Source organism: Anguilla anguilla, chromosome 10, assembly GCF_013347855.1.
Source record: "Anguilla anguilla isolate fAngAng1 chromosome 10, fAngAng1.pri, whole genome shotgun sequence".
Classification (NCBI taxonomy): Eukaryota; Metazoa; Chordata; class Actinopteri; order Anguilliformes; family Anguillidae; genus Anguilla; species Anguilla anguilla.
In genome coordinates, this window is record NC_049210.1 from 36,539,749 (window position 1) to 36,562,480 (window position 22,732).

Here is a 22,732-nt window from a genome sequence, read left to right on the forward strand (position 1 = left end):
TTCTGTAGATGCATTTTAATTCTGAAACATCCTTCAAGTAAACCATGGAAAACAAAAGGCACATCTTTTGTCAAGAACATGTGTAAGGCACACATTTGGTCAGCTTTGGCTCACTTTGATTGTTATATTTACAATACTTGTGTTTTACAAACATTGGAATTAGAAAAATCAAGTGATGGTCCACATAACAAATTACTGACACAGTCACATGCCAAATACTTATGAACAGTGACACCACCAGTGTAGCTGGGATGGAATGATAATTATTTCACCATGAACAATACTGAAGACACGCCCCCTGCTATGCCGCTTTGGTCCTGCACCGTCTCCTTGGCCTCCAGTCCAGGTGGAGGCGATGGCGCACTCACTTGGCGTGCTTCTTGACAATGGAGATGTACTCCTGCACGTCGTCAGGGGAGCCCAGCACCACAGGCACCCTCTGGTGGATGGACTCAGGCTGGATGTCCAGCACGTTCATGGTCCCCGTAGTGGCCATCCCCCCTGCCTGCTCCATGATGAAGGCCATAGGGTTGCACTCGTACAGCAGCCTTAGCTGGAGGGGAAGTTAACAGACACTGTTGGCACCCATTTAATTTAATACGGATTGGCTATCACTGCAAGTTTAGCGATTAGGGCAAGTCCTACCTATTGATCTATAGATCAAGCACAAGTTAAACTCCTCAGCCCAAGAAGGTCTAACTGTGCAAAGTCTCACCGTCCCTTCTGCTGTGGGGGGGGGGGGTTCTGGGTGTGACTTGGCTATAAATAGGTGCAGCAGTTAGTGTAACATGCCATGCACATAAGCGACACAAGGGTGCCTTCCCAATTATGCATCAAACTATAACTGAAGTAATGGCAGACATTTAAGTGCTTCACTACTGATCAGTTGCTTTCCAGAAGATCGTCTCTGTTTTACCGGGTTATTTCTTTCAAAATTTCTCACAAAGGTTATAGTTCAGGTGCAGAAATGAACTGCCATTAATTCTGTAGAGTCAGTGACACCATCAACTCGCCTGCAGACTTTGACACTGCATATCATGTATTAAAGGTCAAGAATCAAAACAAAGATAACATTATCAACTGATCTTACAGGCTTCAGATGTAGAAACTGCTGACAACAGAAGAGGGTACATCCAATTAACTACACGGCTTGATGGAGAACTACATAAAAATGTCTTGTAAAATGATATATTCTGCACAATAAACTAAGTAGACAGTAATACATTAAATGTATTGCTTTATATGAACATGAGCCCCTCTATTATAAGATGCCATTTTAGAAGATGCTCTTGAGCACTTGCCTTTCCTTTGGGGCTCTTCACATTGGCCGGGTAAAGAAAGATGCCCCCGTACACCAGGGTCCGGTGCACGTCCGCTACCATGGAGCCCACATACCGTGCCCCATAGGGGGCGCTGCCATCCTAAACGCCAGGAGAAAGGGCACAGAAGCAATTCACTGAAACCCTATATCCTAATCCAAATTTATATGAAACTCATTTAGGCCGCATAACGGTCTCAATATTGGCTAAATACAGCAACACATTTGTCCGGTTCACTTTCCATTCATGTATATCGTTTACAGCAAGCTGTGGAGATTTTAGCCTTTGTAAAATAACCTTGAATCTTGAAAACCAAAGTATAAAACGAGTGCCTGAATGAGGAGCTGAATTCCAGCATGCAGAGTGGTTATTTCTATGCTAATAAATACTATTTATGAACACAAAGACCGCTTGAAATACGCTGGCTGACTGAAGACTAAAGTAATCCATGACATGATATTTCAGGCTATGGCAGTTAAATATGGCAGTGCTTTTTAATCCTACTCTCTGCATCTCTGTACTTCACATTAATGCCTCCATACCTCAGGAAACTTCTTCTTTTGCACATACTCTGTGATAGCTGGGTCAAAATACTGTGCATAGCCTTCATTCAGACTGTAGATCTTCCCCTTCTTTTTAATCTTCACATCCCTTTCCACCAGGATGAACTCACCAATAGCCTGAGGGGTAAAGTCAAATACACACATATACACAGTATGCAAGTACGCACCGTACTGTATGTTAATTCAACAAGAAAACCGCTGTGATAGAACTTCTGTGGAAGGTGTGAGGCATGTTCTATAGACATTAACCAACAGATGGCGTAAGGTCAGCACAGAATATATATGAACAGCATTCTCCATGTTTGCTCACTGGTAAATTAGTCCACAGTAATGCAATGCAAACTATACACAACACAAGGTTAAAGATGTACATCATATCCACAGTGCACCGCTCCCAAAAAAGTGTCTCAAGGGCATTCAAATGTGATTCAAATGAAATGTGAATAATTTTAAAACAGGGTGATAGTTCCAATCTAAATGTTTGTGTTAAGAAGTGGTGTAAATTGGTTGATTTTTAAAAACTGGAATCGCTAAAGGTTGAAGGCGTAGTTGAGGCCCACTTCCTGAGTCTGTTAGGAGGAGGACTCACGGGATCCAGCATGAAGCAGTTGACCCCCTGGCCGGTGGAGAGGACCAGCATGGTGGCGCTGCCGTAGAGGGCGTAACCGGCGGCAACGATGTTTCTGCCGGGCTGCAGCGCGTCCTTCTCGCTGGGCTCGTCATCCGTCACCTGGAAAATACGATGCAAACAGATGAGCGTTTATCCATCCATCCATCCATTATCGAACCTGCTTATTCCTGGCCAGGGTCTGGAGTCTAGTCTAACATGAATTGGGTGAGATACCAATTGGGTCAATACCAATTGCAAATTGTAATAGTGAAAGCACAATAACTCCTTAGAGATTTACCTTTCTATATATGGCAAAGATGGATCCAATTGAGGCAAGACAGTCAATGTTCGAAGACCCATCCAGAGGGTCAAAGCAGACGATATATTTGCCCTGGGATATAGACGAAAAGAAACAAATACTTTTATATCCGTAGATGAAAAAACTTTATAAATCAATCAAAAACACTCATCGAAAAGTATATCATTGCAAGTTTTTTCTAATGAGAAGTGACTTCATAATTTTGCATCACATAAAACATCAAAGGTAAAACTGTGTTAAATCAAGTTAGGTTTGAAAATAAACTCCAGTTAAGGGGTTTAGGTTGATATAACAAGCTAACACCACATTAAATCCTATTAAATGACAAACCTTGGTGAAAAAAACTTTACACAGTCATGCTAGGGGCCTTTAATCTAGACCCACGCACCCACCCGCCTGTCAGGCTCCACAATAATGGCTTTATCATCTTCCTCAGAGACCAGCACGCAGGAAGTGAAGGAGGACTTGATCATGTTCATCACCAGGTCATTTGAGAGCACGTCCAGCTTCTTCACCTGGTCTCCAGTCACGTTGGTGCTTCCTGCAATGCCATAGCTGCCCAGAAGGGGGCGTGTTAGCAAGGGAATGACTTGGGCTAGAAGAACACCAGGGACCAGGAACAGAATGTACGCTAGTGGATTACAGATACCAGCTGTGGTCTAGCATGGAGATGTAGTAGTTTTCTCTGTGTCACGCCAACTGGTGGTGTGATTTTAGCCTTAGCTATGATAAAAACTCACACAAGGGCTTCAGTGACGCAACATGCCTACGGAAAGAAAGAACTGGACATTCAAAATCCAGATAAAAATAACAAAACGTGGCTAAAAATTAACAAATTGTGGTTTTTAAAAAACGCACATGGAACAGACGTTGTGTTGGGTGGGAGATTTAGCCTGTAGTTCCAAGGTCTTAGATAATCACATGACACACTGATGCAATAAAAGGAAGTGCCCTTCCTATTACAGCAGTTACTAAAGCTGGTTGACTAAAATGAAAATATTCAGTGACTGTTTTGCCTCAGGTTTTGCTAGGACTGTTCAAAGATATTATCAGCAGAACACTCATAATTCAATGTTTTGTGGCACAGTGGGGCATGTTTCATTTGAAAAGTGTTTGTTGTTTGTACAGATGGTAAACTATGCTTGTCACCTGATTTTGAAATTACAAAGTAAAGACCAAAAACACATGGATTCTACACAATGCATTAATATTTTTCTTAAATTAACATAAGCGTTTCATGCATTTCCCTGGTATAAATGGGTTTACAATTTATGACAGTATCAATTCCAGCCCACAGAAGTGCAATACAGGATTCAGGTTATGATTACATAACTACTGAGCAGGTGATGGTATATTCTAGCCAGTAAGGTACTGGCACACACCCAGTCGAAGTTCTGCAAATCGTTCATGGCCACTTTAATTGCCTTTCTGTTATTTGAACATTAACAAACACGGAGACAGTAGATTGTGTTATACATAGGGTTCTTTTTGATATGAGGTTGTGCATACTAAATACACTGTGGATACCGTACTGCAGTTTCTAAGGAGTAGTATTTCAGAGAACAGGTAAAATCCAAGAACTGGAGAACTTAGAGAGACAACGTGCAAAGAAGTTAGGCTAACTTTTTTTCGCAACATCGAATGCACACTGAAAGCATGATGCTGCGTTTTCTACGTCAGAATGACAGGAACGCAGCGTTCACTTCAACATTGGCATCGTGTCATGTGGATAAACCCCAGAACTGGAGCTGTGGCAGCAGATACTATGGCCTTTACGTCTGTTTGATAGCAGTTCTACGATTCTAACTACTGAAGTCTAAATCATTCGTCATCTTGAACACCTACCCGTTGCGTGTGCGATCAAGGATGATTTTGCAAGTCGAATTTTACTGTTCTACTGCTGAGCTGTTTACAACAGGGCCAGATTTTCAAGTCTACAGGCCAGACGTATGAAAGAGGTCAGGGGATTCTACCCGCACGATAAGGAAAAAAGGTGTCCAAACGACACACCTCTCTCCACGTTGTCTCTCATCGTCTGCACGGGCGGTATCGTTTGTTTGGCAAGAATGGCTAGTTGGCTAGCACATGCATCGCAGCAATGACTGACATTTATTAGCCAGATTTTTTATGTTTGATTGGGTTTCATCGATAAATGTTGATTCAAATGTATAACTGTACTTTATCATCCTGGCATAACCAAAGGTCGCTATAACATGGGCTAATGTGAAAGCGTGTAACTCACCTCTGTTGGCTGGCTAGCTAACTATACTAAGCCAGCTCCTTAGATACTTTATTCAGCCTTCATTTAAAAGTACGTTTTACACTGATGCAGTCTTTTCGATTTGATTCTGTACGATCAATCAGTAGTTTAACGTTAGCAGGCAAGTAGTTGCATTTGGAAAACTTACAGATTAGCAATACCAGCTTTTCTGACGGCAGTAGAGATTGCTTTGATGGCTGTGCACATCGAGTTGAGCAGGGTTGTCAGTTCTCCTGTGCCTTTCGCCTTCCTGCCTTCCTCCAACACAAATCTGGTTAAGGTAACAACATTGGTATCGAATGCACCTTTGTCTGTCATGTTGGCGTTGCGAACGGAGCTGATCAGGTGCAGTTCCACCTCAGAAAATGAACACGGATTGCTATAATTCACTTTTACCCACCAGCAGGACTCGAACACGGAAATAGTTTGGAAAGGGGGTGTGAGTGAAACTGAACCAATCCAAACAGAAAGCATACACACAGAGGTGTGGCAGGACGAATACACTGATGTGTTTGTGTGGTGCACATTCAGGAGGACAATAAACACAAGGGGAGTCAAAAGAATTCTGGGAATGAATGAAAGCCTAATTCATAGTTGTCCTTTCGTAGCGTCAGATAAGTGTTAAATTAGCTAGAGGGCGGACTCGCTGAGTAGCATCTCTGCAGTACAATTGAGTGTCAGCATAACGGCTGTATTAGCCTACATGTCATTGAGCTGGCATGTTGCTATTGTACTATAGTTTACTGACCATGAAATACATCTGGAATACGGATTAGTAGACTGTTAACAAAAACAAAGGGGTAGTAATATATTTTATTATTTTTTTATTATTATTTTGCCCTGAGCGTTCACTATCTCTGTTGATTAGTGAAGAGAGAAGCAGTTGGAGATGCGCTTGTTTGTCAAAACCCGTTAGCAATCTGTACTATTCTATATTGTTCTTTTATAGAGCCCAATTATATTGGAAATATTTCAGATTAAGCTCTGTGCTGAACAGGATAATGGCCATTCCACACCAGGGAACTGGACCTGGAATTTTCAGTCTTTCCAGCTCCTACTAAACCACATTTCCAGCCATTTTTATTTAACCTTTATTTAGGCAGGGTGTCCTACTGAGACCAGAGGTCTCTTTTGCAGAGGAGCCCTGTAATCCATATTAGACAAGCCTTGTACAAAGGCCTGATACATAAAGTGTATGAACAGAGTACACATATGAAAGAATTATACATAGCAATAGCATACATTAAAAAAAAAAAAAGCTAACGCAAAGGAACAAACACAAACACAACATACAATACAACTAAGACAGTTAAATTATACAAAGCAATTCCATACACTTTCTTCAAAGATCAAATTAACCACCAAGGCCTTAAACTGTCGAAAGGACACCAAGTTTAAGTGATTCCTGAAATTTATTCCACGTGTGGTGCATATACTTTAAAAGCAGTTCTTCCTAGTTCACTTGTGAATCGTGGTGTTTCTAGCACAATCCAATAATGAGATCTTGTGCAATAATTCGAGTTTCTAAAAGATAAAAGTGTGGTATGATAAAAAGGTAGATTTGCGAGGAGGGCTTTGTATGTAAATAAAATGTTGTACTGCTTTTTCCTTCAGGCTAGTGATTGCCATGATACTGCATGGTAAAGAAGACAGTGATGAATAGGAAACCTGTCACCTGTAATGAACGTAATGCACTATTATAGACTGTGTCCAGGGGTTTTAGGAATATAGCTGTGGTATGCATATATAAAATATCCACATAATCAAGAACTGGTAAGATTGTAGCTTGCACAATCTTTTTGCGGTTTTCAATTGTGAGGCAATTGTGTGGTTTCTCTATAGGAATCCAGTTTTGAGCTTAGTTTTTTTTTTTGGGTTAAATTAATAATATGCATTTTAACAGGGAACATTTTATCATTCCAAATACCTATGTATTTACTGTGTGGGATTCACTCAATTTGATCACTGTTTAAAATGTATCCATACTGATTCTGAGTTTAGTGCCTTTGAAAAAAGTATTTGGTTTTCCCAGCATTTAAAGGCAGTTTAAGGTTTGTCTGTGCGTTCTGTATGGTATTGAATGCAGCCTGCATGTATGGCACAGCCAGACTGATTGAGGTAGCAGAGGCATATAGGATTGTGTTGTCAGTATAGAAATGCATATTATACAAGTCTTAAAAAGTTTTTCTCTGTGGGAAATCCCATTGTTTCAAACCACTTACTAGGTCCAGTCAATGGTGTTTGTCTGTGCATGTGTAAGAGTTGTGCCTGCAACTATATATTAATTGGCAACTTACAATGCAGTATTCCGATATTTAGGCAATATATAGACAGCAACATAGGAAGATGTAATTGGTTTCCATGGACCTTGAGCATAAAAATAATAATAAAATTAATTCTATTGCTGCAAGAACAGAAATATAAATATGTATTTAAAAAGCTATGCTAAAGCTATCACCTCTAAGTCAAACTTTCTGGTCATTGTTTGTTCACTAATTAATTCAAATAAAATAAAATGCAAACTAGGTGGAGCATGGGACTAAATATAACCACATAATATGCAATTATTCCACAATGTTTACTTATTAATATTCTTTCCGTGAGCATGCTCTCATTGGTATCCATACATAGAAGCTCTCCATGACCAAAGTTCAGTCTCAAGATTGAATAACACAAAATTAATTAATATGTTACTGAACAACTACAGAGGGAACAGAAGCCATTGATGACTACGATAGTGAGATAAGGTCAAAAGCTAGGAGAAACATTATTTCATAACACACTTCATAACTTATCAAAATATGATTGAGCATGCACAAATCTGAAATTACCCTGCAAATGAACAGATTGAGCATTTATGTTTAAATATAGAAAGAGTTATTTTTTAATTTTAGAAATGTTGCTGTTACTGGGGATATTCCATTCACAACATTCCTCACTCACCAGCTAAATTAATTTTAGTCAAGATGATGGTAATATTTCAACAGAGTATTTTGACAGTATGTAAAAAATAAATAAAATAAATATAGGTAGGCCTGTTGACTCTTTTCTCCTTCCATAAAAACTCCAGGAAAGTTAAGAGCGGAATGTAAAAGAGCATTTCCTCATACGACCAGAAGGTGTCACACGTGTATTCATTTAGATATGCCAGGTCCACAGAATAATAGCGAGAGTGAAGGACGGAAAGTTTTAAGAATTTTTATTCAACGTTGGAATAAATGTGTGTTATCTTGTACTTTGATAAAATATATGTGTTTTCATTAATGTATAATTTTTCATTACCATCATGCAGCAAGAACATTTTAAGTACTGTGCTTACAAATGACAATTGGGTGTGATAAAAATAAACAGTTGGTAACAGATTTTGTTTGTTTACTCACAATCTCAGTAATGTTTTCAGTGAATTATATGCAGATATGACAAAAAACTCCTGCCTAGAGGGTCTTGGCGGGTTAGCTTGACTGCAATGGTGCTCACTCTTAGTTGAGCGTATGAAAGAAGCTGTGCAGACTGTCACAGATATTGGCACATTAACCAAGCTACTGATACGATTTACTCCCGAATGGGCCCTTTATTGACCAGGGTTGCTAATCCCCAACATCAGATCACACGGACCATAATCATCATCTGTTCATAAAATAATTCCGCAGGAGATACGCACAGTCTGAAAAAGAGCTGAAGTAATTAATATGTATTGTGTGTTACTATGGTTTAAGCATGTGCTAGTATGTATTCTCAAACGGCATAAATAAACGTATTTCATAATAAAATGAACACGACTATATGGCAAAGATGGTGTGATGGTGGGACTTGACTTAAGAATGATTATTAGGGAGAAGAATTAAAGACTCGTCTCACGTTATTAAAATGATTAGATATTTTATTAATATATAATTATGTTGACAGCCGACCCTTTAAATTACACCAAACTAGTTTTTGTAGGACCGTCCGTCATAACCCCATGAGTAAATTTTGAATTCGCTATAAGACAAAAGAAACATTTATTGCCAAGGTGATTTGAAAGCTGAAGCAGGCGACGATCCAGTTGGCTGCTCGTGGGTCGAAAAAATAGAATAAGAATTAGTCACGATATGGGAATTGTGCTGTAATCCAGGACCAGAGATAACACTCAAGTGGGGGAAAAATGCTGAAAGGTGTTCATCAGAGCCATAGAAAGCTCTGGTGTTCATTAGCCAGGTAAGGCAAACTTCAGGAGGCGTGCGCTTTCTGGCCAAATGATTTTAAATCGAATTGTGGAAGGGCTTTCCTCTCCTTGATTCAAAGGGCCTTTTCAGTAAATTTAGGCTGAAGGAAGTGATTTGTAACGCGTTCTAAATTGAATAAATTTTATAAATGGGCGTCCTCTCAATTAGCCTACGTCATTAAATGACGATTTGGAGAAGTGAAACACGACACAAGTCCATTCACAATTCCTTTCAGGTAGCCTATTTTCTTGCTTTGTGCGCTGAAATATTATAGGCCGACTTTTGAATAACGACTCTCGCGGTATGCTTCTTTGCTCGACAGAGCCAGACATGTAGCTAGCCTATGTAGTGGATTTGCAAAACCATATTAAGTACATCATGAATTTTTCAACTAACAGGAATGCAGAATCAAAGTGTTTGAACTTTTTTGAAGATTTCAATGAAATAATAAAATGCAGACTTTAAATTAACTTGTCATTGGCCTATATTAAATGACTTTAAAACACAGACTTGCTAACCCCTAAAATACATCTCGAGTAAGCTAGCAGAAAACGGAACCTTATTCATGCAAGTTAATGTGACCTCTTGTTTATTTAGCTTATTTTCCCCTTTATTACAAATAACGAAATAATACTCGTTCGTAGAAAACAACATGATTAAGTTTTGTGGTTTAAGAACTGGGTGTTCTTGTGAAATTCCAGACTCTTTGACACCTTTAGGAAAGCTCTTTTGGATAGTCCACCTGTCGCGGTGTCCTGTTGAAACGTCGCACTGCGGGGCACCCCATAGCGTAGAGTGGAATATCAGTCGTAGGGCTCAGTTTTGTGCGCATGAGCACGAAGCGAGGCAAGCTGGTGGCGGACACACAAACTACAAAGAGAAGAGTGAAAGAAAGATATAGGCTACGGGACTCGGTAGTGTGGGTGGTCATTGTTTAGTTTGGCGGACAACAGTGGAAAAATCACCTATAGAAAGTTTACTAACTAGCTCGCCTGAGAGAGTGGTATTTTTCGTTTAAATGAAAAACATCCGCATCGTGGTAAACAATTGAAGCATCTGCATTTCACCGAGACGAGGTGAGTAGCTAATTATTTAATACGCTGTCTTTATATGTTTGCTAATCATGTAGCTATAGGGCAAAATGCATTCTGCACGACCCGTGTGGTTTATTGAATCCTTATAGAATAGTAGCAAATGCATATATAGTACTGAATGTAAAGCATTGCATTTTCTAAAGATTAACTGCAGTGCTTACCTTTAAAGTCAGATATTTCAAGTTTGTTGTGAAACCTTAACTTAAAACATAGTTTTTTTGCCGCGAATGCTACTAATCGGTTTGGCTGTCGTTAGTTAGTTGTGGAAGTGTGTCGGTCTGGTCAGTCGCGTCTGCACCTGTTAGTTTTCTGTTGACTAGGTAGTGAGTGCACATGTAGCTTATCTCACTGCAATGTGTTTTCAAACGAGAATAGTTGAATCGATGGTGAAAACCCGAAGGCTTCAATGAAATGGAAGGTATTTATGACTCAAAGCGTTTCCCACTCTTATTACTTTATGATATACATTTTTTTCCGTTCACAACCTAATGAAGACTGTGTATCATGCCAAAGCCCCACCATGCCGAGTGGATATCTCTCCTCACCCAAAACTAACTGTTGGAAGTCATTAATGTTGTTGTGGCAGCAGAAAATAGCAGCTTTATAACAGGATATGAGCACAACTCAGTTATGTGCAAGGGTAAAGTCACTGTAGCCTACATTCAAATGATTTGAAAATGATGCTTCATAAAATGTGTTTTATTGGATGTCCCAAACACACTGTGTCTGTGGTCCTTAAAATTCTTAGTAAATTCATTTCTGCTCATGTTCTATTCTCTTTAAACTATCCTAAGAGGAATTTGTGTATGTACAAAATTCTATAGTCTATATAAAAGTATCTGGGGTCAGTACCCTTGCTTACCATGCATTTAGCCTAATTCTCAGTGGACAGTTCCTTTCGTCTTACCGTTTGTGTATACTTGGGACATTTGTTTTTCCAGTAGCCATCAGAGGTAGAACATCACAAACATGTAAAAGTAAGAATAACAGGTTAAGTACAGAGCTTCAGTTCTGTGGACTCTTTTTTTTTTTTGTTGTCTAGTGAACCCCAGTTGGAAACTGCTAAGCTATGAGGGCCCCTGGCCCCAAACTGCCCCCTGCTACCAAGTGTCATGTGAAGAGAAGGGGTAACCTAGGAGGGTGATATAGCAAATCGAATGCAACACTTCTACACTGTCACCATTGCTTTCCATTGAAAGGTACAGGTTTCTGTGAATATGAGTTCAGTGGCATGCGTTCTGTTTTCAGAATGGTTTGACAGACACAGTATGAAAGTTTAACCGATATCTCCAGCTCAGCCTGTGATGCGCTGCATGGGCTTGTTTCTCGAAGATCTGAAAGCAGCCTGAGAGAAAAAGCCAATCCTGCTGCTGTGTTTCACTTCTGCCTTGATCTGTTTGAATCAGTGTGGCTATTTTTGTGGCGTCCTCCATCTTTTTTTTTTACATTTCTTTTAACCATTTTTCTACTCTTTAATTTTGGAACGCCTGGAAGTAATTTTAGGCCTGTCACATTTTTGCAATAACCTTCGTCAATTCTGGAATTCAGAATAGCAGGGCTGCCCTTCTGAAAAAGTGTGGCCAGCCACCAGCTGAGCTCAACAGTCACCACGCGGTGAGCACTCAGCTTTGGTGGAAAGTGGGGAAAAAGTCAATTTAATTAAGGACTATTAATTAACATGACATTGAATCAATTATGGCTTGATTCAGGTATTTTTGGAAGATTAAAGAAAAAAAAACCTTATTTCCTATTTCCCCGTTGGGCAGAATTACAACTTAATCTGGATTGTTTCCTCTCTTAATTTCTTTCTTTATGAAGATGAATTATTCATCAACACAGTGGGAAAAGTTATTGCACAGCTTTTATTTATTTCTTCTTTTTTTTTGTTGAAAAATGTGATTATAACAGGAACTTTTTTGAGAAACAGATATAGCCTAACAGGATGTGTCATGGAATAATGTTGAATTTCTAGTCAATTAACAGTTTTCCCCCTTTCTTTCCCCTTACCTATAAGGGTCTGATCTAAAGTTGACAGTGCTCCTCTGTGTGTATAGTCAAGGTAGCAGAATATAAAGTTTGGTCATCCACAGGGTGTCAGTTGCACAATGTTCTTTTCTGAGGCCTTGCTGGGCAGAGACCCTTCTGAATTTGGAGATTTTCCCAGCGGTACAAAGAGTTTGGTTTCATCTCTAATCATATGCTAGCCTTTGATAATTTAATAACGGGAGGCAATATCAAAGAACGAGGTCCTGCTTGGCCCCCTTTTTTGCCATTTAATTCCCCTTTTCATCATTTCAGTATAATCAGATCTGGCTTTCTCACCAGTCTATAATTCCCCAGCGCTCCAATCCCGCCTCTGCCCGTCAGCAAATGGCTGTACGGTCTGACGGAAGAGGAGCTCTTTTTGGAGCTCTTTACGCACTTCGAGCCCAAGACCAAAAGGTAGGCGAGGATTACAGAGCTGAAGCCTTGAAGGCCGCAGCCCATATTGTGCCTGTCTGCGCCTAGAACTTTATTTTGAGTAGGCTGTTTCCAGAAAGTTCTACTGAGTTGAGTACACTTAGATTTAGGCTACTTTATGCCTTTGACACCCAGGTTATGAGGACATAGCAGTGTACACATTCTGGGTGGATAAGCCTCGGCTGCTGTAGCACGGTTTTCTCAACCAGCGTATGTTTGTCGTGGGCATACATTCCTGCGGCATTTTCTCCTTGAAGAACCAGCCTCCAGGCCTCGCCAAAGTACATTGGCGTAACCCAGGGGAAAGCGCCGGGTGGTGTTGGTTTGGCGTATGGACGCTTTCCCGGAGGGCGGGGGAGCGTACGTACATGTTTAAGTATGGCCCCTGTGGACACATGGGCCGAGGCTCCGAAATTTACGCCTTGCTGTGAATTCGGCGCAGGCTGATCAAAGCCCCGTCTGGCCCCGAAGGGGCCTCGCTGTAAAATGGCTCCATCAGCCCGTGTTAGTTTAGGGGAAATTACTTCCACTTTGCTGCTTGGTTAGAACTGTTTGCTCATCTAATCTGCCCTTGCCATGACTGTGTTTCCGTAATCCCCCTCGGCGGAGGGGAGACTCGGTCTTTACAATGTGAGAGACACCGGGGACAGACTCTCCGGCTCAGCTGCTTTGAGTGGTTATGCAAGATACATGCAACAAGTGAGGTGTGATCTAAATCGGACCAACAGAAGCTTGAGCAAAGGTTGGTCTGTGATTGTATTATTTGAGTGGCTTGGAAATGAAAGTGGGAGTGGAATAATACACTCTCCATATAACTTGACAAGTACAAAGGTGGAGAAATGTAACCAACTGCTCTGTTATGCTTGAGTTCCTGCAAAGTTTAAAAAAGGCCATGCGTGTGGAACTTTGAGGGCGGTTCGATTTTGAGACTTGAAACATTGTGAACATTAGGTCTGTTTTACTGGTCCAGGGTGACATTTCTGGCCAAATAATATTTGAACGCGACAGTGCGGCTATAGAGAGGGTTGATTACATTTGTTGGTTCATTCCTGAAAACCATAAAGCAGGTGATTGCAGTTCAAGTTAGTGTAGATTTCCAACGCTATGGTTTAGAAATCACATCCAGTGTCACAGAAATCAGACAGAGCTGGGTGACAAATGGTGACAATTATATGGTGAAAATAGGGAAGTGTGCAAAATGTTGGCAGCAATGGTATGCCAAAAAAAAAATCACTTTTTGGTACGGAATCCCCATACCGCCCATTAGGCTATATGATTCAAAAGAACAGGCTGTCCCTGTGAACTCCAGGGAACAGAACTTCCTCAGCCTCTCCAAAGCTGAACAATGAACGAGGAATTCTCTCGTCAGTGGGTGTGCCATTCGAGAAACAGTCGGACGGAATAGAATGAAAATCCTATTTGTCTAGTGGTCACGTGTGACTTCGCCAACCGGTCACACTGAAGAAGGCAAACATAGCGCTGTTAGCACTGCGCAGAACATTGTTCAGCTTTGTGTGTGATGCGTTGGCCTGTGTCATGCCTGCATTAATGTGAGCATAGCACAATTACTGTTTTAGTCTGAAAGGGAAAATGAAGCGTATTGTGTTAATGTAGAAGGGGGAATTGGACTGTAGTGTTGGTGGGTTGATAGTGAGAGAGGGAGTGTGGGGGGAAAGCAACATCACAATTATTTTGAGTAAAATTTTAAGCTGTGCAGTGACATTCACCATTAATAGGGTTGTTGAACACCTTGCAATGAAAAAACAGGGTCTAGTAGATTGAAAGTGGATTGAAAAGTGGATTGAAAAATAGAAAAAAAGATAGCTGGGGGGTTACTTAGGTGTGTTAAAAAAGACAAAGCAAGCATCCTCTGTCCCGATCAGGTGATCCCCCCCCCCATGTGATGGGCTGGTAGCCAGGTTCACACTGGCATATTTGCAAAGAAATTTACCAGGAAGCGATTAGCCTATCTGATGATCAAAGCCCTGACTGGATTTGACACATCTCGTTAAGCCCCAACTTTCTGGATTTACAGGTTTTAAAATGAGGCTGATTGGGCTTCACTTTAAGGAACTACTGTGCATCGCCTAAGTCACATGTCCTAAAGAATGACTCTACAGGCTCCTTGTGAAGTTACTGGAAGTATATGAGAAACAAAAAAGTGTATTAAAAGTATGATTAAATTATTATTTATGAAGATGATATAAGTGTACTGTACTGACAGTGATGTAACTTAATAAATTGTCTGTTCTGTAATTGCTTCTCTCAAGGAAGTCATTGTAAGTAATGATTACAGCTACTTTAGTCCTCTTTCAAATTATAGCATTGGGAAGCAGAGATAATATTGGTATAACATAATTTTCTTCGTAAGAAGCATTTTTATCATATTAAGTCCTTTTTTAAAAATAAAATTTGGGAAACAAAATTTCAATGCTGTCCACTACACATTTTATATTATGTAGTTCCTATTCCAGCTTCAAGGCTGCATTGACTTATAAGGTCAATTTTCATTATATTTGGCAAATAAGAGCCAATCCGGTTCCTGAGCTGAATTGGCATCGACCAATCAGGGCGATGTTCTGTTGTTACAGGGGATTCAGCTGCATTTGCAACAGAGGGCCTTAGTTAGAACCTTGAAATCAGATGACTGTAACAACCAGTGAAACCAATCCACATTGTCCTCCCTCTGGCCTTCACCCTGGAGGACGGCTCAGGTTACCAACCTCTATTTCAAGTGCCGCACACGGTCTCCACAATTCACGGCAAGCCTGTGTCCTTTGATTCTTCAGTATTCACAATGTAGCTACATATAAGGAGACCTTCTATTAGACAAGAAAATGGTTCTCAAAATTAGTATTCTGAATGACCCGAGAAGATGTAGCAATAGCCTTTTATATAACCATTTATATAACCAAAAACACCTGCTCTTTTTTTTTCTTAGAAGCAGACCAAAAGCCGTCATCATTCCACACTTAAGCATAACTAGTTTAACTGCACATTCTTCCTGCTTAATGAAATGGAATTCTGGGTGCAAGCAAAGGGTACAGAATGCTAACTTTTAATTTTGAGGGGGGGAGGGGGGACATTCCAAAAAACCTTCACTTCAAAGAGTTAAACTTGCAGAAGGTTGGTAGTGCACACATGGTCTGTGGCGGTGCAGGAGAGCCGGTCTCTCTCTCTCGCTCCCCAGCTGGGATTACCCAAGCCGCGACACCCACGCCACCGTGCCACAGAGATGTTTTTGTTCTTCGTCATGTTAAGCCCTTTCTTCAACAGCCCAAACTTTTGAAATTTTAATCACGGGCCATTCATTTTTGAAATTATAACCGCTAACACTTTCAGCGCTAAAGCCACATAATCAGATCCTTCCAAGTTAGTTTTCAAAGCACTAGGAAGGGTAAAATGGATAGCTAGTAATTTTGGGGTGTCCGTTTGATGTGTATGTTCCTCCTTCCCTCCTCTCAAGGTCTTCCTGCTCTTTTACTGCGTAGTTCGGTGCAGCACTTATTATCTCTTTGAGAGTTCACCATTTGCTACACCATTTTCCGTGATGACTCTTCCACTAGTGAAAGTCTTTTTTGGGTGGAATGAAAACCTAGAAAAAAACAGACACTGTTTCAACAACCTTGGGGGGAAGGATGGAAATGGAGACTCCTTTAAGTTGAACAGAGCCTTGAAAGACAACATGAAAAGATTTCAAAGGACTTGAGGGACCAAACCCAGCCTAAAAGCCAGTCTCAACTGCAAATTGCAATGAGTGTAGGTACATTTAAAAAAAATCTAAATAACAAATATCGGAAAGAATTAAAGGAGAAATGACACATGGTAAAACAAAATTCAAAGCATCGAAACACAAAAATTTAAATATGAAGTATTTAAAATTAAACCTCAGTCTCTGAACTACTCTCTTTCACGTCTTTTCAAAATGCTATTGCACACTTTTAAACAAGGTGTATTGTGTCTGAAGTACACCTCTCAGCTATTGCAAGGGTCTTTAGGTCTTACATTCCCCGGTTTGAAGTTTTCTTTGAGAAAATGGCAACATAACAATCGAGTCAAAAAACAAATTTAAAAAAATTAAAAGTGAAACTGAAAAATTTAATTGAGTTAGGCACTTACCTTCCACATTTGCTTGTCCACATATAGTTACCAACAAGTTAAAGCTTAGTTTTATGCTCATCCTGGCTAGTCACATTTATTTATTTTTACTTTTAACAAAACTAAAGTGGGTTTTCATAAATAAATCTAAAACCTTCATTTGACTGGTCTTGTTTTTCCATTGCACGGTGGAGGGCTGAGGTGGGAGCGAGGGAGGGGGTTTGATATTGTGTCCTGTTGAAGTAGGTGCTCTTCAGGCTTGGACAGCTGTCCGATTCCCATGGCGGAGATACAGTGAAGGCATTGTGGGTTGTCTGACCTAGCCAATCAGGAGCACTGTGAAGACCTGCTAAAATAAACCGCCCTTTAATTCCGCCTTGAAAAGATGCCCTATGGGAAAGTTTTACGGCACGCTGCTTGACTAGGGTCGTTATAATTGAGTGTTTTGATAGCTCTTGTTGATTGAGTGAAGTCTGTATAGGGCAAGAGAAATGCCAAGTGCGGAGCCCAATTAGTTACTTCTGTACTATGCAGTGCGATACTATACTATACTTGTGGTTAAAGTTCACGGCGCTTGGATTGAATTTTCTGTAGCCATGCAAAATAAGCTTGGCAGACCCTCATCCCCCACTGTTATCATTGAATTTATTCACGGAGGCTAATTGCATGAAAAAAGAAAACCTGAAAGGAAGGTGGCTTGAATGCGCACGCTTCGTAGTTTGGGAAAAGACACAATCAGGCTCATCCAAAATTATTGTCTTTGCACAGCGGGATTTTAAAACTTACAGTGGGCTGTTGAAAGTTACCCTTGACCAATTAAATTACGCTGCCCTGTCCTGTGAAGTCTAATGACTTTGAAGTACTCTTAATGTCTGGAGTATATTGAAGGATGGAAATGCCTGCAGTGTTGAATATGAAACTGAACATAGGCGATGGCTAGCCCATGAAAAACAAACAAGATGACTGCCTTGAAGCTCTTTGAGAAGCAAACTGCAACTTCTCACGTAAATTATACATTTCCATATCTAATGGACTGTTGCCTAACTTACATTGCATGCAATGAGCCAATTTCTTTCCCTTTAGGCAGCAAATGTGCTGAAATACATTTTTAAAAATGCGCAAAAATAGGTGATATCTCTCAGTCTAACGATGCGGTGAATTATGTTTGTGACGTTTGGCTGCAGGGAAAAGGGAAAAAAACGTTGAAACGGTTGTGATATAATATGCGCGGATTTCGTACGGATCGCGTTTGCCCTAATGAGGAGGGAATCGCGTTCGTCGGTGCCCCAGGCGGAGTAGTGGCGCACTGAGGAATGCGTACGTCCACGCTCCGGGGGGGGCGGGGGACTCGCGCGAGACCTCGCTCGCTCGCCCGCCGGGGCCGCCGCGGTCCTCACGTGTCAGCTGCGAGGCGCCCGTGTCCCAATCCTTCCCAGCGCGCTCGGGTTACCGCTCTGCCTCTGCCGAGGGGTTACCGTGCCGACACTGCGCTGTCAGTGCCGCGGGAACGGAACTGAATGGGTAATGCGCTTTAAGGCTGGGGCTAAGCAGCGCCTGGGAGAGCACGGCACGGTGAGTTTTAACCCTTCTACCTCCCATTTTGGTCCCTTTGAGGTTTTTCATCACTGTGGTGTTTATGGGTAGCCTAATCGTCATTTTTGTGTAATACTTGTGTGCAAAGCACGGGAATTACTTTTGAGATCGGCTGCTGGGCTTTGTGTATTGTTTGTTCTGTGCAGTAGCTTTTAAGCTTTGCCTTGTAATGGGTGCCCAGTTACAAGTTTATCCATGACCCATTTGAATTGAGTGCAGTGCCAAAAACTTGAACTACACATTTTAACTGCACTGTAAATTTAAATCATAAAAGTTAGCAACTGTGCCTGTTCAAAGGGAAGTTTAGACTTTTTTTCTTTTAAGCAAAGTGAGACCATACTGGGTGGATAAGTGAATCCCCTCCATGGTTCCTCTAACACTTTAAGATTCACACGAAAGCTCCCTATAATTACAGCTCTTTGAAGGAACCCAGGCTAATTCATTTTATTTTTTCTCTGCTCTCCGGGTGTGAGCCCTGGGGGGGAGGGGGGGGGTTTGGGGTTGGGGGTAACGTGCCGTTTCTCACGCGCAGCATCGAGGGTCCGGTGCGCCTCTTCCTCCTCCCTCATAAAGGGGCCTGTGAAAGTTGCCTGGGTTGGCATAAACGAGGAACCCGAGCCGTCCAAGAAAGTGCCGGTCCGGGCCCTGCCAACCGCCCCCGCTTCCCCGAACAGAGGGGGGGCTTGTCCGCAGCTGTTGGCGGATTTAAATTCTGACCGTCGCGGGACAGCTCTCGCATAATGAAAGGGGTCCTCGAGGGCGCACTGGGGGTCCTCGTTCCGAATTGGGAAAGGGCTCCCGAGTTATTCTCGCGAACGACTGCGCGGGATGACTCTTCTAATATTGGTGCAGTTTTTTTGTGTGAGTTTGAGGGGATTTGTTTTTCAGTCATTCACAAGTCCTCCTGCTGAGTTTTGGACCACGAGTGTGCTACTTTCAGCTGCATGAGTTTGGCCTGCCAGCTTTAGTTTTCCTCAGAACAGTGTGACAGCTGTTATTTTTCAATTAACCGTTGAATCTAGAGTGCACTCTGGGTCTGGTTTGCTCTGTTTGCACTAAAGATTGGCTTCTGAGTAAGACTGGCTTCTGAGCTATTCTCGTCATCGGTGAAACACCCCCGCCCCCCCCCCCCCCCCCCCCCCCTCACAGACCTTATAGGAGAGCCTCTAAATGAGACACCCTTTAATCTTGTGTCACCTCTTTAGACTGAAGGCTTCATCTGCTATGCTTGGTTCACTGATTGAGGGTTGCACCAAGCAAACCCCCCCCTTGGGGGATCGTATTTTAATCACTGTGCAATAAATTGAAGTGTTCCACCACTTCTCAGCCAAGTGGGAGGTGGTTGCAGTTTTTGTGGGACTGGAGCTGGCTAAACAAAATTTTAGGCTGCAGAGCAGCATTTTTGTATCACAGGTCAATGACCCTTCTCTCTTAGCTTGAGGTGAGATACATTTGTCTATTGTGTTCCAATGTCAGGTGTTTTTTGCCGGTATTTTCCGTGCTCATGGTCAAACCTTTCTGCAGCATTGGCTTGTTTCAAAGATGCGTGAATTACACTGCCCCCATGATTATATCTGCTGGGTATGTCCTATATTTAAGACCGGTTGGAATTGTTCACACTTTGAAAGGATCTCAGTTGGCACAGGAGCTCTGTACAGTTCAGTCGGTGTAGCTCAGCAGTGCAGCGTTAGCTTAGCATTTGCGGTTTTGTGCCTGGTTTTCAGCCTGCGCTGAAGCCCTGCCGATAATGGCCGTCTCAGGTTTCTGTTTTCGCAAATAAAGGGGGGAGGCTCACCTTGGCAACGGGTTTCCCTGTCGATGCGCTCTTCGCATCACGGAGCCCCGTCCGAGGGAGGACGGGTCCTGCTCAAATGGCCGAGGACGCCGCGCAGGCCCGTTAGCGTCCTAGCGCGCAGTCCCGCTAAACCGGTTTATGCACCAAGAGTTTTCCTGGATGACTCTTTAAAAGTTTTCTCTCAAAGGGGCCACAGCCACCCCCAGGCTTTCGAACAATGCGGCAGTAGGCATATTGGATGTCTGTTTGCGGAAGGAGTGCCTGTCTGGCCTGGTGCTTTGGCGAGCTGTAGGTTATGCGCGGTTAGCAATTTTGCGCCGCGGCCTAACTGAGCTGCGAAACCTTGACATTGCGACCGTATTTTGCACACACGGTCCGATAAGAATGTCTTGCATACATTGTTTTAAACTGGGGAGTCTTGTAGACAGGTCCACTGCAATAAGAGAAACATTAGCAGAAACTGCCACTTCAAAAGTTAAAAAATAAAATCCACCTTGAGTTTGTTGTTGAACATTAATTAAAAAATAACCCCACCTTCTTTCGTTGGTCACCGTTGTATACAACCTTACTGTAGATTATGTAGTGTTTCTCATATTGTTCATGTAAAGTCTGAGATCAGTGGTGCTAAACTGGAACTGATATGCAAATGGTTGTGTTGTCAGTAGGATGCAATAAGTGAAAGCAAGTCAAGTCAGTCTTTGTTTTTAGCAGGATGGTCAGTCCATTACAGGCAATGATGAAGAGTTTTAATCTGCACCCTGAGGTGTATTGCATCTTCACTGAGCAGGGCCATCAGAGAGGGAATTAGCCTGAAGTACCAGCTGTGCTGCAGCATTGTGGATCTTCATCATTTTCCTTATTAATCTGAAGGCCAGAGAAGGAGAAATGGAGGGCTTCACTCCCCTAAATAGTAAAGGCGAGAAGTAGGCTACCTGAAGTTCACCTGAATTCATCACCACAGAGACGTGGCATATTGCTCAAAAGCTCTCTTTATTTGTCAGCTCATTTTTTCATGTGCCATATTTTTAAAAATCTTTATTTGGGATTTCCACAATGGTTGTAAATGTTATGGGGGGTGGGGATGAAAAAAAATGCGTTTGACAAAATTAAGTGTGGCGGATCTGGTCCTCAGCAACCTTTTGACCTCTCCGAAACTTAAATATGGAGGAGAACCAGATAATAGGCTCCGCCCAATGCTTCAGCATTCACTTTTTAAAGTTAGTTAAATCCGGTATTTCAACATACATTCTACGAAATTGGTTGGAGTCATCAGCATTACTTCTTGGTCGTTTGTTCTGCTTGTGTGCAATAATTTTTTCAGTGATGGTATTGAAAATTTGCATATGAAAGGATTCATACAGAGTTTAGTGCTGTCTTTTGGATTTGGTATCGTCTGGATTATTGCCACTCGGTCACTGACCTCATAACAGTTTGTGTTCTTTGTGGCTAATGTTACCGTAATGGCTGACCTTGTGCCCTTAGACGCTGGATGCAGGGTAATAAAGTAATGTTTGCCCCCCTCTCTGGGTGAGAAGCTCAGCTTTTGCTGACTCATCTGGCGATGAGCGTCGATGGACGTTCCGTGAATGGAGGGCCTTGTTTCTCTGGTCTGCCCCGAACCGTGGATATGAGCTGCTAATCTCCGAGCGTTATCGTGAAGCGAAGCTGACATTTGAGAACAGGACGGACCGTGCCCAGGTAGCACCTGTGTCGGCGAGTCCGTCCTTCTGCCACAGGGTCACATGGGAGCCTCTGGCCACATCAGTCGCTGTTTTTTCTCCCAATGACCAATTGCAGCTTGCGGTGTGTCCTGCTCAGTTTGGCTGGGAGAGCACTAGCATGTGCTTCCTTCATTAGTTAGCCTATGTATTTAAAAACTAATAATAATAATGCAGTCCAATATTAGAGAGGTGGAAAACATGTCCTGAAACATGGAAGAAGCACCCAAATTTACCGATTTCACACAGTAGTTAATGAACATATTGGTCTCCATTTAAAGCCCTTTTTTGCTGTTTGCCCCTGGTGCTTTTGCTGCGCTCTTAATTTGAAGGTTTTTGTGAGGATGTCAGTTGGCCCCTGCCCCACTGTGTGCCGCAGGCCTTTCAGAGCCTGGACCTCAGCAAAACCCCTCTTCACCAAATACAGCTGTGTTCTGAAAGAGCCACACAGCTTGGTGTCTTAATTAAAAATTCCTCCGCCTTGGGACTTGGCCAGAGTGGCAGCCTTCGGGTACAAATTACACTCTAAATTAGATTAAAGGGGAACTCCGGACAAAAAAATAAAAAAAACATAAAATTTGATACGCTTTATGTTATGGACCAGGTGCTCACATTGCTGAGAACTGAGCATTCTAAACCATGTCATGGAATTGTCTATCGCCCTCAGACAATGATGTGCTCAGTGGTTGCTTCCAGGA

General features: G+C 41.9%; 2 protein-coding genes across 3 annotated transcripts in view; one reads left to right on the forward strand and one right to left on the reverse strand.

Annotated features, from left to right (window-relative positions):
- Positions 1-5,498, reverse strand: fbp1a (fructose-1,6-bisphosphatase 1a). Its single transcript, XM_035379863.1, has 7 exons — positions 5,220-5,498; positions 3,204-3,366; positions 2,791-2,883; positions 2,472-2,612; positions 1,862-1,999; positions 1,302-1,421; positions 1-553 (listed from the first exon to the last, which is right to left on the reverse strand). The coding sequence occupies exons 1-7, from the start codon at positions 5,387-5,389 to the stop codon at positions 365-367; spliced, it is 1,014 nt and encodes a 337-aa protein (XP_035235754.1). The 5' UTR covers positions 5,390-5,498; the 3' UTR covers positions 1-364.
- Positions 5,499-9,987: 4,489 nt separating this feature from the next.
- kank1a (KN motif and ankyrin repeat domains 1a) overlaps positions 9,988-22,732 on the forward strand; it is a 52,335-nt gene continuing 39,590 nt past the window's right edge. Inside the window, exon 1 of one of the 2 annotated variants that reach the window (XM_035379078.1) lies at positions 9,988-10,352. The gene's annotated coding sequence lies outside the window, so the exon portion shown is untranslated. Of the gene's footprint in view, positions 10,353-18,336; positions 18,501-22,732 lie in introns of those variants that run through there. The other variant, XM_035379079.1, reaches the window with a different exon arrangement.

Excerpts from the sequence above, each read along its gene's own strand:
- fbp1a (XM_035379863.1), bottom strand. The coding sequence starts at position 5,389 with ATGACAGACAAAGGTGCATTCGATACCAATGTTGTTACCTTAACCAGA. Across the intron at positions 2,613-2,790 it reads TCTTTGCCATATATAGAAAG|GTGACGGATGACGAGCCCAG; the intron begins GTAAATCTCTAA and ends CGTATTTTCCAG. Across the intron at positions 1,422-1,861 it reads AAAAGAAGAAGTTTCCTGAG|GATGGCAGCGCCCCCTATGG; the intron begins GTATGGAGGCAT and ends CCTGGCGTTTAG.